The 17,098-nt window shown below is 48.5% G+C and overlaps 2 protein-coding genes across 2 annotated transcripts; one reads left to right on the top strand and one right to left on the bottom strand.

Moving 5' to 3' along the window:
- Positions 1-5,067: 5,067 nt before the first annotated feature.
- On the top strand, positions 5,068-10,657 carry VC83_01904 (uncharacterized protein). Its single transcript, XM_024465576.1, has 4 exons — positions 5,068-6,860; positions 7,271-7,493; positions 7,958-8,170; positions 8,241-10,657. The coding sequence occupies exons 1-4, from the start codon at positions 6,851-6,853 to the stop codon at positions 9,721-9,723; spliced, it is 1,929 nt and encodes a 642-aa protein (XP_024326525.1). The 5' UTR covers positions 5,068-6,850; the 3' UTR covers positions 9,724-10,657.
- Positions 10,658-10,931: 274 nt separating this feature from the next.
- Positions 10,932-12,422, bottom strand: VC83_01903 (uncharacterized protein). The gene has a single exon (XM_024465575.1). The coding sequence runs from the start codon at positions 12,251-12,253 to the stop codon at positions 11,069-11,071; it is 1,185 nt and encodes a 394-aa protein (XP_024326518.1). The 5' UTR covers positions 12,254-12,422; the 3' UTR covers positions 10,932-11,068.
- Between the last annotated feature and the right edge of the window lie 4,676 nt (positions 12,423-17,098).

Here is a 17,098-nt window from a genome sequence, read left to right as displayed (position 1 = left end):
AACCATGGAGGGTTGACGGGCTACCCTGCGTGGAAGCAATTGGATGCTGTTTCGGATCGAAACGGGGGGCGGGTAGAAAGTGGGTAGGGTGTCATGCGAGCAATTTCGGTCGCAGGCTAGAATCAACTTTCTGCTTATAGAGCGTGCTTTGATAATTTTGGGATTACTAGCGCTACTGGAATCCGAAGAAGGCAGGTTATCGTGAGCGGTTGGAAAGGCATCCCAAGGTAGAGCTGAGCTGACGTGAACCATTTCAGGATTTGATCATCACTCAGGGGACACAAGCAACGATGACCGAGGCTAAGGTCTCGTTCAGCTGCGAATTGGAGACCAGTGAGCCCGTTGGACACGGCGTATCCAACAATGCATCTATATCGTTGTACTCTGTCTAGTAAACCTTCTCATCTGTCCCTCACCTTCGTTGCTTGTGGCTGTAGGATGCACGGTGGCGATAACTGAGCTTGGTTTCTCGCCGAGGGTTCGCCATCATCTCGATTCTATAAACGCCATCTTGTGCGCTTATACCAGGGTTGGAAGGTTTCGCCATCATCCTGGCTGGCGATTCGTAGGAGACCATAGGAGTGTGCTTGGCAGCTGGAGCTTGAAGGCAAGTAGGATGATTTCCACGGCTCTGGCGGCTGCACCTGCCTTTCGAGAGAGCCGGGAAAGTGCCGTCACACATAGTCCTGCTGTGGGACGCTTGATGCATTTGGCAGTGACTTGTCCATGTTCGGGCCCTGACGAAAACTAGAAACGAAAAAGGAGCAGATAGGGGCGTACAAACACGTCTGCAAACGTCTCTCAAATAAACACAGCCGCTCCGATATTCATCCACCGCCAATCATTTTAGCCATTCTGCCAATCTCTCCTTTCCCGTCAGAAACCCTGTTGTTGAGAGGCAAGGAACAAGATTTAACGTGCAGCCGCGCGTCAGGCTGGACTGAACCCTCGACGCGCAGAGCGTTGCCACTGATAGACACATGCATCTATTATTATGCCAAAGCAGGTAGGCCGAGAGATGTCTTGAGAGTGATAGAAATTGCATCAAGATACGCGTCATGCCTGGTCTATACTGCAGCAGCATGTTGTGGCCATAATCCCCGAATAAGGGCAGTATGACGATGCACAGGCGGGTATGAGAGACACGGACAGGTATGAGAAACACAGACAGTAATGAGAGTTGCACGAAGTGGACTGTGCAATTACCTTAAATCACTGACAGCGGGCCATCCAGGCAGCCATTGTGCAGCACATAGGATGCCTCTGCATTTCTAATTTTGTGGATGAAGCTGTTAGGACCGAGTTAGCAAACATCACACCGGAGACCTGCAGTGTTTTGCTGTGTACCAGAGCAACGCTGACAGCAGATCATCTCCGCCATAGTGGTCGGTTGATCCTGTTACAAAAGGTTGTGCAACTCACCTCCCGAAGCCACGCAGGCATTGTGGATAGGTGTCCCAGAGCCGTGGGAATTGACATCCGTACAATCAATCAAACTAACGGCTCACTGCATAGCTCATCTCCTGTAGCATGCCGCATTTTTTTCCTCATTCACAAGCTCCAGTTGGCTGAATAATCCCCCAGGCTTGCTCCGCTGTGATTCAATAATAATATCTCTGGAATGTCCACTATATGTGACGGATTTACCTACTTGGGACGCGAGCACCTAGCAGTGTTGGAACGACTAGGGTTATCGTAGGCTGATATGCAACCAACCACAACATTTTGTTTGAAAGGGTGTGCTCGAGCCTAGCATTTAGACCCCTCATCTTCCAGTTGATTTGCTGTATTGTGATTGGATGGCAATGCAGCCCGCGCGGTGGTGTGTATGTCGCATTCCAGCTGTACCAAAACACCGTTGTATTGGAAACATTCCTGGGCCGTGATTTAGCATGGCTGTGGGGGAGGATGGCCCATGAGCTGGTCCACCAGACTTGTTGGGGGCAAGTTTCGATGATACAAGATCTGAGGTTACAGGTCTAAATGAAGTCAGTGAGAGGCTGGGGAGTGTGTGCCGGCGCAGTGCGACGTTCAGAATTCCAGAATAAGTTCAAGGCTGATTTGTACAGATCGTGATCTGACAGTATAACATGCACACCAACCCTTCATGCTTTGAAACCCTCCAAGTCTCTTGACAAGTCTCTTGACATGGCACTCACCACATCCACGTTATGAGCAGGGCTCACGGTCCGTTCCGTGTGATAAGCCGGGAGTACCATGTAGTCTCGTCGGGATGCCTTTATCTGGGCAACGGGTCCGCTCCGTAGACGGCATTGTCTGTATGTCTTTCCCGTCTGCTTACTTTCTCTCTGCATACTCGAGGCCGAATGTACTTTGTAAGTATGCCTGTAAGCAAGGAGACGGGGGTGTTTACCGAGTAAAGGAGTCGGACGGAAGGCTGGCTGCAAATCCACCGCTTTCCTGCCTAATGAATTACATTGTTTTGATTAGATGGCCCGTTGTTTGTCTATCAACGTATACAAATCATTATAAGCGACCGGTCAAGAATGTGTTGGTGTGCTTGTGTTTGCAGCTGGGCGTTTCCCAATGTAGGAATGCGGAGAAGAAAGTCACAGCTCTATTGTTCACGTGGAGGACGAGTTGAGGCACAGCGCATACCCGAACACCACAAATACATTCCGAATGTATAGTATAGTACCAATGTGGTAGTTTCATTGTGCGGTGGCTATGTCTTGTCATTAAGTGGGTGGCAAGCTGAGAAACACCATGCAAGCAGGTGAGCGATGTGTAGGAAATTGCTAGGGGGCTCATGGAGACAGGCAGAATGAGAGATGGTAGCAAGGCCCGAACAAATACACCATGCAGTGCGTTTCCCCCCCAGTGCATAGACAGCGAAGAGCAGGTGCCGGAGATACAGAACACAGCACCAAGTCACCGTTAAGAATTGTAGTCTTGGCGTGTCTACTATGTAGACATTGATGGGACCCTGCCGCGCCTATTGTGAGAGAGGTTTTAAACTAGGGTGGTGTAGGGGACGGTATTTCCTTTTTGGCAACTGTTGAGGAGCTTGCTGGAATCGCTAGCTTGCTGTCTGGAGTTTACGAGGACGAGTATGGCTCGTCCTCGTAAACTCCAGACAGCAAGCTGTGCAGGTAGCTCTGCTTTGGTCTCAGACATAACCTGGCGATCAGGCTCACCCGACAGCTATCCCGGTAGTCAAATCAAACCCTGTGAAAAAGTAGAGTGGGCGCAATGCCGCTTCTACCTGCAGCTTTAGTAGTATGTGGGCGCAATCCAGTAGCCGGGAAAACCAGTTGCAATAGTAGAAACGATAGTGAAGGGCGTCAGCAATCTATCAGGATGGCTAACCTCCAGCCGCACCTGCTAAAAAATGGGGTAGTGATCAATACGGACTGTCTCCACAGATGTCAGTACCGGATGTGTGGTAAGAAGGGGCTGGAATGGGCCTAGGTTGGAAGATGACGCCGGATCTGTCAAGGCATTTCAGGTAGGATATGATTTTGATGCTTCTCCACTCCTTGCAAGTTTGGCAGGAGCCTTCCGAGTTAGCCAATGAACAGTTGGGTTGGAGTGGGAGAGACATATGACTATGGATTGTATGGCTCGTAAGCAATCGGCCCTGTCTGATCCTACCTGGAAACGTTTCTCTGCCCGGCAAATCCCACTTCACAGAGCACCTATCACCGGGATCCCACCAATTCTTTCACGTAAGGAGTAAGGAAAGAGAGAGAAAGAACACGTTGGGGCTTGCCGGGTTGTCAGGCATACGTGGGTATTTGACGCACACTTGATGCACGCACGACATTTGCTTGGTTGAAACGGGTAAGTTATACCCTAGTTTGCCTCCCAGGCTGGAATGTCGTGGGCAGTGGCGCCACCACTTACTTTACTCCCACGCCCAGGTAGTAAAGAGAAAATGATGGGGGCGACAGCAAGGAGAAGTCGTAGATCATAGATCGATGACACTAGAATCTAAAGATTTTGTGGACCTAGATCAAAAGTTAGTTATTTCGTTAGGGCTGAGAACTGAGGGTTGAGCTAGCCAGTTCTCAAGGGCACGGATTGCAGAAAGGGTCTCTCTCTCACTGAACTTCACTGAATTACTCACTACCATGAGCGATATTGGTATTTGACCCAACTGCTGTGGGGTAACAATGAGCCCATGGAAGTTTCCAAATACAGTCCCAGAACAAGGTTCATACAGCATCACCTGTTGTTGCCGTTGTTCTGTTGGCGCCAGCAACCCCCCTTTCTCTCCTTCGCTCCTTCGCTCCTTCCTCCTTCCGTTTTCCCAGCACCGGCACGTACAAGGAGTCATTGCCCTGTATGCACAGCACAGTGCATGCTTCCTTAGTGGCCAGCGACACCCGGGTTTTGCATCATCCGGCCCCATAGGTGTGTATGTATGAGGAGGTCACTCGAAATAGAAAGGATGATGGCACCCGCCATCCTGAAATCTACCCCCCCCATGCCCCGTCCATGCGCGCCCTTTTCGTCCTGCATCAGTCAAAAGCTGATCTTTCGCTTTGTAGATCAGATCCTCTGCGTACCACTACTGCTTCATCATTGGTGAGGCTGTGGATGTGGCATGGGTGCAAAGAGAAGACCTTGGCCCCTCGCCCCCTCGATCTCAATCACCGTCAACGGGCATCTCAGTCAGACTCCTACTCCTCCCCCCCCCAGCCCCAGCTCACATCCATCCAACCCCTCTCCACTCTCATTCTCAAAGCGGTGTCTCAGTCAGTATTTGTGGGTGTTAGTATTGAATCTTGCGCAACGAAGCTTTCTAGATCGTAGTTACGGTCCAGTGCTGTTTTCAGGTTGTCTCATCTGCCGCTCTTGTGCCCTTCTGTCGTCGGACTTCCCAATTGCGAGAAGATTCACCGCAACTGAGGCAGTAGGTGAGCGAGGGATGGATAAAATCCCCTCAGACTGGAGAAAGGGGGCTAGTTAGATAAGCGCACGCCTGCATAAAATTTATTTACGGAACGGTGCTCCACGTGCTTAGCCTCTATTATGATTTGCAGCTTTTGAGAGAGAGGGTGGGTAGTGGATGGTGGATGTTTATGATGTGCACCAGGATCACATAAAGTCAACGGCCATCCTCCTTTCTGCACAAAGCTTCGCCTTGATATTGATCAATTGCCTTTTTGTCGCAACAACATATGATCTGAAGACTACTCGGAGCCTTCAGACCGGGTTTGCTGGCCGGGTTTGCTGGAAAGAGTTTTGCCCCTCTCCATACTATCCATACTCTCTCTACATACTCTCAATCCCATAGCCTCTGTTCGTCACATCGCTCACGGGTGGTATTGGCTTCATTCCAATCCATTCAACCCGTCCAACCTGTCCAACCCGTCCAACCCATTCAACAACTCATTCAACCTTGTCCAAAACAACAAACAACGTAGAGACGCCTACGCCTTGGACTTAAGAAGCAAAGCAAGTCTCTACACCGCTGTTGGTATTTTGCATACTTGCATACAGTACTTCACATTGCAGCACGCACGATTGGGTCTCCAACCCTTGCAGCCACACTCGCCCGCCGCCGTCAGATTCGCCAGCCTTAGACCTCGCCTGGGCCAATACCCAGCCCCAAAATTGGGCAAACCCGCTATCAACCCAGAAGGCTTTTTGGTGCGACGGGACTGCACAGGACACACTCAAATCTCTCGATCGAGTCGATCGCCAACCTACTACGCTGGGGATATCTCGCCACCAGTGTGCAGGGGGAAGAAGAAAGAGGTACCACTGTCGCATCTTCCATCTCTCTTCTCGCCTTTGGGAGGAAGAGGTGTTGTCATCTTCGCTATCCATTCCTTATTATCCAAGGGCTGTTCGTTATTCGCCAAAGAAGCCATAAAGGCACAGTAGCCAGGGGTCAAAGCATTAAGTTACAGGTCAGATTCCCACGGCGGATAACACTACACAATTTAGTATTTCTTTTTTTATATTTGCCCTTTTGTTTTTATTATTTGATTTAGATACACGCCACATACTCCTCATCTTCTCGCCAACGGTACAGCAACGGAAGCTGGCGTCAAGTTTGCTTCTCTCTAGCTCTTGAGAGTTCCCTTCTCGAGGCCCTATACTCGGCGGGGCGGGGAAACAAAAGGTACTTGGGGGCCTTTGAGTTGCTGGGATTGATCCCCTTTCTGGCAATCCGGTTCACGCAACAAGATAACCTGGGCTGAAGGGCTGTGCAGCTACAGGCGAAGGCCCAGATCCCACACTTTCCGGCCAGTCTTCGTTCAGCCAATTAGCCGCCCAAAACCACCCAAACACCCAAACACGTCGTGACATTGCGACAATAAGGGACATTGCTGATACTCAGGGCTGTCAAGTCTACTAGACGGTTAGCTGCCATAACTTCACTCTTAAAAAGTGACCTGGCTGCCCCCCCTTGGCTCATCGCCGTCACCTTTTCGTCGAGGTCGTCGACCAACCTCAAAATACGCGAGTGACGCCGCTCCCGATACAACCTCTTCAGGGTTTCCTGGGCGAATATCAAGTCAAACTCGAAGCTACACCACCTTCATATCACTCCCTCGCGGCCCGCCAATCGTCTCACCTGTTTTGTTTCCTTCTCGTCCGCCGTCCATAAGCAACCCGCAAACCACAACAATACAACACATTTTTCCCTCCGTCCATAGAGGACCGGGCTGCAGCCACTCCAGTCGGCTGGCTTACGGGTTGGCGGCCTACTGGTGACAATCATCACTTGTCAAACACCACCCATACCGCCACCGTTTATCCATTACGACCCGGTACGCCTTGAATCGAAGCCAAACAATACCAGTTGAAATTGGCGCCTGAGCTTCTCCAAGGACGAACAGGCATTGGGTCACGTTGGTTGGCAGGGCTTCAAATGACCGAAAGTGAGTAGTTAAAGATCTATTTCCCCATGAACGAACCCCCCAGCCCAGGTGCACTCAAAGTACTTTCTCTTGGGCCCTCTTGCTTTCATTCGCATGGGTCTCTAGGCATCCCCAGATATAACCTCGCATCCTGCCAATTTGGGTAACCCGTCCCTGGTTGTTTTCTACTCTCCATCCTCAGTTTTTTTTAGCAGCGGTATTTTCATGCTTCATAGCCATTCGGGTGTTGCCAATAGGGTTCGGAATCTGCTTTTAAGCTCCGTGAGAAGTAGAACTCATGTCGCTGAATCTATTGGTGTGATATTCCACGTGGCTGCTGAAGATCCGGAGTTTTGCTCCAGCTCAACGCGACCATCTCGCCTTGCATTTTTCTAAGCCACGGTCGCAACCCCGCTGACCTTTTGATACAGCACTTCAACCGGCTGCACTGGCATACGATCATCTCATGTCTACGCAATCTGGTAATATACAAGATCTTAACGCTTATCCCGGCCTTCAATCTTTATCATTTATCATCGGATCAGACGCTGAGCCTGACAACACGTTCAGACACGAATTTACACACCAACAACCACCAGCGCCATCCGGGATGGGATTGCGGTATATGGGCATCCCTGCCTCAGATGATGCACGGTAAGCGCGTTAATTGATTGGCTTTTATCACCCTCGTTTGCTATTGTCTACGATCCGAATCACACTGATAGATCTGGCATTGGGCATTAACATGCCGATATTCCCGCACTTCTTACCCCTACCTGTTCCGCCTCATGAGGCTTGTCCCATTATAGGACATTTCATCCGGCTGCCGCCTGACTTCCCACAGTTGGTAGATGTTAGGATTGACAGCGAGTTCTATCCAGGCAGCGAGTTCTATCCAGGCAACTTGTCATTTTACACCCCCTTTGTTGCACAGCTTGGGCTTCGCTTTCAGTCTGATGCAGACACGTATGTCATGCAGGGAGAGCACAGAGACTAAGGCTGTGTGTCGTATCACGAACCCAACGTAGTTGTCATTTTTGGCGTTTTTATTTTCGTCCATGAAAGCTTTGGTGAACTGCATACTCTTTTATCGACCCTGGGCTAACCCGTGCGTCAAGATTTCCTTCCGAAGGTACATCGCAGCATAGTCCTGTATACTCTGGTGAGCCAAACCTTACCTCATCGACACCCTCGACAGTACCTTTCTATTCGAACGTCTTCCCACCAGCATTGACCAACTCTTCATCTTACTCTAACACTTCTCCCTCGTACCTCCCCTCAAACCTCTCGAATTATTGCCTGCCCGACATCAAGCAAAACTTCAATTCCTTGTACGTTACCCAGATATCGCCACTTAGACGTTAACCAATCCAGAGCAAAGCTAATAAATTGAACGTGTAGCTCAAACTCAGATATGCTCCCACCGTCTAGATCTTCCCATCTCCCGCAACTTTCCTCGTCTATGTCGGCACGAGATCCGTACAATACTAATTCCCAGCAACTGCGGCGCCACTCTGAGCTGTTAACTCGTTCTCCGCCGCCAGCTGGCACAATGAGGAATATGCAGATGTCACCTACATCTAGTAGTGGCTTTACTAGCCCGCAAGGCATGGAGAGCCCACAACCTGCAAATAATCCAAACGGGCCCCCTCCATTGAACCCAACAGAGCTGTTATACCAAAATATCCAAACTGCAGATGGGCAACAGGTCCGACCAGAAATTATTGGAAAGATTGACAAAGGATTCTTTTTGGCAGAGAACGACTGGACTTGCTACAGGCGTAATTATTTCCAGATTAGTTGCTCATACACGCTGCATCCAAGCGTGCCAACAGGGACTACTATGCATCTTATGCAAGAAGGCCAATCGACACAAATACAAGCATTTGCAATGTCGATATCTGCAGTCGTTGACGGGGAGCATGGAAAGCCTATCGAGTTGGTTCAGCATACACCGAAGCGCGACAAAGGGCCCCAAATGAAACCAGATCGCGTCGTTTTGTTACCTCGCCCTGTCAATACCACACTATACAATGGTATCAATGCCGATGGTACTCTCTCAAGTGGAGGGCGCCCGCTTTTCGACCCAAACTACGCTCAGGTCTCAAACCGCCCCCCTACAGAATGTACCTTTGAGCGTATTCAGTTTAAGCAGGCGACAGCCAATAATGGCAAAAGACGAGCTCGCCAGCAATACTACCATCTAATCATTGAGTTGCATGCAGACCTGGGCTCACAGCACGGTGACCGGAGGTGGGCTAAGATTGCACGGCGGGTATCCGCACAGATGGTTGTTCGTGGTCGGTCGCCAGGCCATTACCATGCAGACAGGAGAGGTAGCAATGGCAGCGCAGGCCCAGGGGGTGCCAATGATCAAGGTGGTAGTATTGGCGGCTATAGTTCAAATGGAAGCCTTGGGGGGCGCTCTGGCGATGTATCACTTTCTGGAGGGTCTAGTCTGATGTCAGGTGGCGGCTACGGCAACTTATATGATACCTCCAGATCACGGCGATATCTATCAAGCGCAGGCATAGATGTCTCCAATGAGCCGATGATGGGCGCAGACGAGGAAAAATCCTTTCACGACCTTGAGGGGTACTATTATTACCCACATTCAGTGCACGAAGGCGGTATTGGCAGCACTCTGCGCTCTCACGCTTTACCGCCTTACCAACCTCACCGGGATGATCGCAGCCATTTATCAACCCCAGGCTACCCAGGACGGGTAAAGCAGGAGCACCACACCGGCTTCAGTCTCCCGAGCCTCTCGAATGGCACACAAGACTCATTTGGGCGCAACTGCGGGCGTTTCGATGGCGTGCCAACCTCCAGGGGCTACTATCCAAGCACCTCGATAGTGCACTCCGAGATAAATACTTCATGATATCTCACAAATGGCTTGTAGGTCAAATGACCGAGGTGAGACCCCGGATGACCTGAAGCTGCCTGGCCCTCAGGCCAATCTATTCGAACCTGGCATCCCTGGCCTGGACTATGAGGATATGTTTGAGTACTATCATGTATTTTGATCAGCCGCTCGCTTTAGTGCTCTATGCCACGACAACTTCAATAACACCGTTCGATGGCACTTACTTTGCTTCAGCGGCTGATTTTTGAAAAACATACTATTTCTTGCCTATTTTTACGTCTTATTGCGTCTCTACATATCATCCAGCAGATCGAAATCTCATTTCCCTCGCAACTAATCAACTGGGCATCGGTTGTAGGAAAACATTGAACATGGGACAAATCAAAGGGAAAAACGCGGCAAATAGCTTGCGCATACGCAATGTGGCGAAAGGAGTAGGGGAAAAATGGAAAAATGGGTATGAGGAAACACGGAGTCTACGGTGGGGAACGGGACGGGCTATACTTGGCCCGGATGTGCGAGGTTTGTGTTCAGCAATATTTCTAAATAAGCTTTATTTTTATTTTTTTGGGGAGGGGGGCAAACAGGTTTTCATGCAGGAAAGGAAAATAGCTTCGGATAAGTCGAGCTTTTTTGCTTTGGTTCGACTGGGATGCTGCAACAGCATGGACAAAGCCAGTGTGGCGGCTCGATAGAAAGATAATGGAGGAGGGGCGAAGAATACCAAAAACGACGGGGACCAAGTGAAGCTATGATTGGGCCGTATCATGGCGGGTCCCCCAGCTTGAATGACAGACGGAGTGGAGATGGGGAAGGAAAAGGGGGACAAAATGTACACGCGATTTGCGGGAATATGAAGCGATGTTGACGACGAGATACTCTTCGATCAGTCTCCCCCTCACAGTTAGCCGCGTAGTCTTTGTTGCTTTGTTAGTAATGAATGGGTGGACATCTGATTACTTTTGTGTGTTGAGAAGCATTGTATGAAGTGAGAGTACTCTGGCGGGAAAGGGGTAAGATTATCATGGACGTACAATTGTGTACGGGACGGCCCGCAGTATTTCCTATGCCTACTTTGGCAAGAAAATGGGCCATGGGCGAGTAAAATCACTCGTGGTAATGGAGGCATTGTTGCCAGGGAGCTATCATCACAAGGAACTGTGCACGAATCAAAACGACTTATCCTGGGTAGTACACGAGTAGATGTGAATACTGACTGATGTGGGGGGAAAAAATACTCTATATTATTTCAACTGCAGCAGAAGCGGGATTATTACAACATGCCAATCTATCGCACTACAAAAACTGACAGACACCCCCAACATGGTAGAACGCCTATAACTCCCACCACGAACAACCCTCAAGCCTTCGCAATCTCCAATCCCATCCAAGTCGGCTCCGCCTTCTCCACAAAGAACGTTCTCGACTTGATCAACCAAACAAACCACCCCGGGACACGCCAGCCCATAACCTGGCCCACTCCCGAGCTAGGTCCAGTCGGAACAATCTGGGTGCCCTTCATACCCTTGAAAAGCTTCTGCTTGAATAGCTCACCATTCCCAGCGCCAGTAGCGATATCAATGCCAATACTAGTTGCCACAGGTACAATTGAGGCCATTGCGTCGATGAGCGACCCGTTGCTGTAGTCGGCGACGTCTCCGAGAGCGTATACGCCTGCCGTTGGGGTGCGGAGGGTCTTGCCGCCATCGGTAATCACGTAGCCCTTGGAGTCCACCCACGCTGGTGGGAGGAAGGAGGTGTTTGGCTTGCCGCCGGTGGCGTCGATGTACACATCGACTGTTTGAGTAGTTCCGTCATTGAAAACCACAGTTGTGGCGCCAGTTGCGGTCTCTGCGGCGGACCTGACTCGGGTCTTATGAACGGTCTTGACGCCAAGAGCGCTTAGCCTTGCCTCCGCGGAGGAACTGTTTCCAGGCACAAGACGGCGGAGAAGTCGGTCGCTGCCGGATAGTATGGTGATTTCGGCCTTGGGGTAATGGGTAGCGATTTCACCAGCAGTCTCGACGCCGACGGCACCGCCACCTGCGATCAAGACTCGCTTTGCTGTTAGAAGCGCTGCCTGGACGGAGAGATACAGGTCTTTCGTGACGTCCTGGTGGTCGTTTATCTGCCAGAGCTTTGAATTCGAGGTTGTGCCTGTGGCGATGACGAGGCTCTGATATTCGATCTCCAGTGTTGCACCGTCCTGCAATGCAACACTGACGACCTTGCTCTCCGGGTTCACTGCAGTCGCCTTCCCTTGGACGGTGGCATACTGATCTGCCTTGTATCCCTTCAATGCTCCTGCAATTGGAAAGAAAAGCTTGCTTGGATCGATTAACTCCTTCCTAACCAAGTATCGCGGGCCGGGAATGTTATAGAAGTACTCGGTGTGCGGGGCAACAATTGTGACGTGATACGTGACATTCGGTGTTTGCTTGGAGAGGGTAGGGATGATGTCCCGGAGGAGAGAATGGGCAGTTCCCAGGCCTGCGAAATGAGATCCTAAGATGACAATCTCGTGAACTTTAGATTTGGTGGCCATTGTGGATGTTATACGCGTGAGGCTGGCGGATATGCAAGATTGATGGATGATATTGGAGTGGGTGATGATTGGGGTGTGAGAATCTCTTGATGAGGGTCGAGTGGAGTGGAGAAGAGCAACCTAATGTTATATAGAAACTATCCTGAGAGCCAATTCATTAAGGGGATTGATATTTGTAAGGAAAGCACTTAAGGAGGCTTTAAAAAGCATTAGAGTATGCTTACTAATTGTGGTTTTGAGAGCGGCAAGGAAATTATGTCATCCGCCTATCCCGCCGCCTATCCCGCCCGTGCGTCCGCTCCTGCATGCGCCCCAATGCGGCCGCCACTAAAAATAAACTTAGCCTCGGCCCACTTGCGCAACGCAATAACTATTTACCGAGAAAACTAACTACCTACAGTCAACACCGTTGAGACGATGGATTCTAGCCAGCATTTCCATATCGTCTTAAAGCATATATCGTTTTATACACACTTATGTAGCCAATTATCTAGCGTCCTTTGCATGCGCTCATTCTGATCCAAAGCCTCCAGATCTTGGTCAAGGCTCTCAATAGCCCATAGTTGACCTGTTTTGATATCACCTCTACTCTCTGTAAACTCAATAAGAAGATTCAAAGCGTCCCTAGCATCCTGAATGGTAGGTACAGGTGGTTGTCATGATTTAATGCTTCTTCATCCTCTACCATAGACTCTTCAACTGGGATACATGATAGAAGATTCGAGGGTGGATGTAAGGATGCCTGTCCCTCAGTGACAGAAAGGATCTGAGTCGGGCAGGTTACGGTCACATGATAAGAGTAAAGGCAGGTTAGCGGAGTCGGACCGTTTCGGGTACTTGAGGAGATTGACCCAATGGGGGTTCCTCTCTTCATCTTTTTTGTATCCTTCATAGTAGACCTATAGGATAGCTGCAAGGACACAGGGCACCCAGCTCACAGTAATAGCATATGAGAGTGCGACTCAGAGGCTAAACGGATGCTATCCTATAGGTCTACTACGAAGGATACAAAAAAGATGATGGGGGAACCCCGTGAGTCAATTGTCTCAAGTACCCGAAACCCATCCGACTCAGTTCCGACTCGGTTAGCCCACCCAAATGATCACACGTGACCCCGCCTGTCATACTGACATTCGTTGCACTCAGTTTGCTATCAAACTCAAGAGCAAACTTGGAAATCTCCTCCTCAAACCTACAAGTCACTATACATATTTTGGCTTATCACACCAACAACAAGAGCAATACTACTCAACGATTGCTACAACCATCTATGGTTCATTACACATCATTGCTCCTTAGTTACTGGGCCGATATTACCACATAGCATATCTCTACAACTCTCTATGATTCATTACATGACATCACTCATACTACCACATGACATATCTCTACCAACTAGAGGCCTAGGAGCATGAACGATAGCTCTAAAAGCTCCTACCTCTATGATTCATTACATGTCATCACTCTTTAGTTACCCACAAGATTGGTTAAGTTATGACATAATTTGTCTATAGGGGTACTCTGACCTTGGACCTCCTTTTACTTCCTATAGGCTACGAACCTAAGAGATGGTTCTATGGGATTCTCTTACGTCGACTACAGTTACCAAGCCTGGTAAGTCATGGAAAGTCTTGGAAAATGAGAGAACTACACTCCTTTAGCATAAATAGGATTGCCCTTTCCTTAAGAAAGGGCAAGCAGACAATACAGTAAATTGACTATCACATACTTCCACGTCTTTTCCAAGCTTCCAAGCATTGATCTTGTTACTCCTTGTTTCTGAAAAGTCAGTGAGGTGTTAACCTCTGACTTACCCCTGAGTTCCCAGACTCAACATTTGTTGCAACTTGTCTGAACCACTTCACTACATCACACACCTGATTGCTGTGTTGTGGAATAGTCTAAGCTACGACCCTTTGGCTCTGTTTTCTAAGACAGTGTGTTGTCTTAGTAAATTCATCCCTTCCTTGGGTGGCTAGATTCTCACATCTGGTGCACCCACCATTACACCACAGCTACCCAGAGTCTACTCCCTAGAATGAGAGACGAGAAGGCATCCTTACAATAGCATCGGTTTAGCCTCCAACTCGCACTCTCATATGCTATTACTGTGAGCTGGGTGCCCTGTGTCCTTACAGTGGATGATTGGCATATCCGTCCGGATGCGGGACAGATTTAGCATCAGTAATATGTCGACGTCTGCTAATGCATATATAGGCGCTTCACTATCACATCTAACACAGTATGAATTTACAAGCACTAGGTAGAGTGATTTATAAAGGGGATGGAGTTGAGATGGAGCTTGTTAGGGTACAGATGATGTGATGGTGCTCTAGTTTATTAGAGCAATTTAGCAACTAAATTACTATCGCACTTTTAGCTTGTGACAGTAACTAGGGCCCCTGCCCCTTTATTCCCAAATTAGCGCTAGGCTCTCTAGGCTAATAAATTGCCATATATAGCAATATCTAGTCGAAGGCGCCTATACCCCGCCATCACTACTATGCCCGTCTGTAAGGACAGTTCGAAGCGAGGCTGACCTTCAAGTCTGGAGAAGTATCTGAAGTATAATGTGAAGACTTCGATACTCGAAGCAGTAGGACAAGGTATAGTAGTTCAGGCTCCAAAGCATATACTTTATACCATAAAGGTCAAGTGGTGAGACTAACAGGTTGGCTAAGTGGTTCAACTCGAAGTAAGGGGATGCAAAGTAAGTCGAAGCAGGATGATTTGCAAGAAGGCCAAGTAGTATATAATTTGCTAGCTAAAGATCAATAAGAGACATGAGCAATAAGTGCTTATTGTCATACTGACATTCGTTGCACTCAGTTTGCTATCAAACTCAAGAGCAAACTTAGAAATCTCCTCCTCAAACCTACAAGTCACTATACATATCTTGGCTTGTCACACCAACAACAAGAGCAATACTACTCAACGATTGCTACAACCCTCTATGATTCATTACACGTCATTGCTCCTTAGTTACTGGGCCGATATGACCACATAGCATATCTCTACAACTCTCTATGATTCATTACATGACATCACTCATACTACCACATGACATATCTCTACCAACTAGAGGCCTAGGAACATGAACGATAGCTCTAAAAGCTCCTACGAACCTCTATGATTCATTACATGTCATCGCTCTTTAGTTACCCACAAGATTGGTTAAGTTATGACATAATTTGTCTATGACATAATTTGTCTATGACATAATTTGTCTATGACATAATTTGTCTATTGGGGTACTCTGACCTTGGACCTCCTTTTACTTCCTATAGGCTAGGAACCTAGGAGATGGTTCTACGGGATTCTCTTACGTCGACTACAGTTACCAAGCCTGGTTAGTCATGGAAAGTCTTGGAAAATGAGAGAACTACACTCCTTTAGCATAAATAGGATTGCCCTTTCCTTAAGAAAGGGCAAGCAGACAATACAGTAAATTGACTATCACATACTTCCACGTCTTTTCCAAGCTTCCAAGCATTGATCTTGTTACTCCTTGTTTCTGAAAAGTCAGTGAGGTGCTAACCTCTGACTTATCCCTGAGTTCTCAGACTCAACATTTGTTACAACTTGTCTAAACCACTCCACTACATCATACACCTGATTGCTGTGTTGTGGAATAGTCTAAGCTACGACCCTTTGGCTCTGTTTCCTAAGACAGTGTGTTGTCTTAGTAAAATAATCCCTTCCTTAGGTGGCTAGATTCTCACATCTGGTGCACCCACCATTACACTTATATAACAGTAAAAATCCCTAGTGCCAAATAAGCGAAGGCACTACTTAACTGAACCCTAGCTAAGTGAGCCCTAGTGAAGTGAGCCAATAACAAGAGAGCCTAAGCCAGTAGTTAACATTTGGGCTGATCTAGGTCAGCAAGTGAAGTGAAGTGAGCGAAGTGAGCGAAGCAGGTGAAGTGAATGACATAGTGAAATAAGTACTAGAGACTAAAGCGAATCGAAGGGTCATGACACAAATATCGAAGGAGTGTCATGACACCATCGACCCTAACGATTAGTGGGGCTAATGAATGGCATATTCACTGCCTACCGCCCTAATGAGGCACTTGAAAGCCCTCATTACGAGGCACTTAGAAGCCCTCATTATAAGGCACTTAAAAGCCCTCCTCATTAAGGCTAAAGACTAGCACTAGGTGTTAGCACATAAGGAGGACAAGGGCGGGACGAGGGGGAGGTGTCCTGCTGTTGCAACTTATTGCCTAGAAGGTAATGTGCCACAGAGAGCTGTATACTCTGGCCATAAACGTCAACATGGTATTAATTAGCAAGCCATCTACACACTAGATGTAAGGACACAGGGCACCCAGCTCACAGTAATAGCATATGAGAGTGCGAGTCGGAGGCTAAACGGATGCTATCCTATAGGTCTACTACGAAGGATACAAAAAAGATGAAGGGGGAACCCCGTTGAGTCTGTTTCCTTAACTCCCGAAACGGGCCCGACTCGGTTATCCCAACCCTAGCCCTGAACCTTCCACCGCAACAGGTCTACATCGGCCCTGAACCCTATACACTTACCATCCCCCACTATAGTGTAACTCGCTATATGATCCTCTACTGGTTCGAAACCCCACCGAGTCGGATTCCATGTTTGTAGTGACCGTAACAGTTCTGAGACAGGTTCTTCGAGTATCTAGGTACGGAGGCATCCTTACACTAGATGGCTTAATTAGCTCCTTAGTTGGCCCCTTAGTTGGCCTTTTTGTAGGCCTTGTGAATGACTAGGCTATGTGGCGCCAGTCTAGCTATGATGTAGCAATCCACTAAGTAAGTCCCCTCTTATGCTCATAACTATACTAACTATCTATAGGTAATG

The sequence above is a fragment of the Pseudogymnoascus destructans genome (genome assembly GCF_001641265.1).
Source record: "Pseudogymnoascus destructans isolate 20631-21 unplaced genomic scaffold scaffold_4, whole genome shotgun sequence".
Classification (NCBI taxonomy): domain Eukaryota; kingdom Fungi; phylum Ascomycota; class Leotiomycetes; order Thelebolales; family Thelebolaceae; genus Pseudogymnoascus; species Pseudogymnoascus destructans.
The sequence above is the reverse complement of the archived record's forward strand: the minus strand, read 5'-3'. Positions and strand labels throughout refer to the sequence as shown.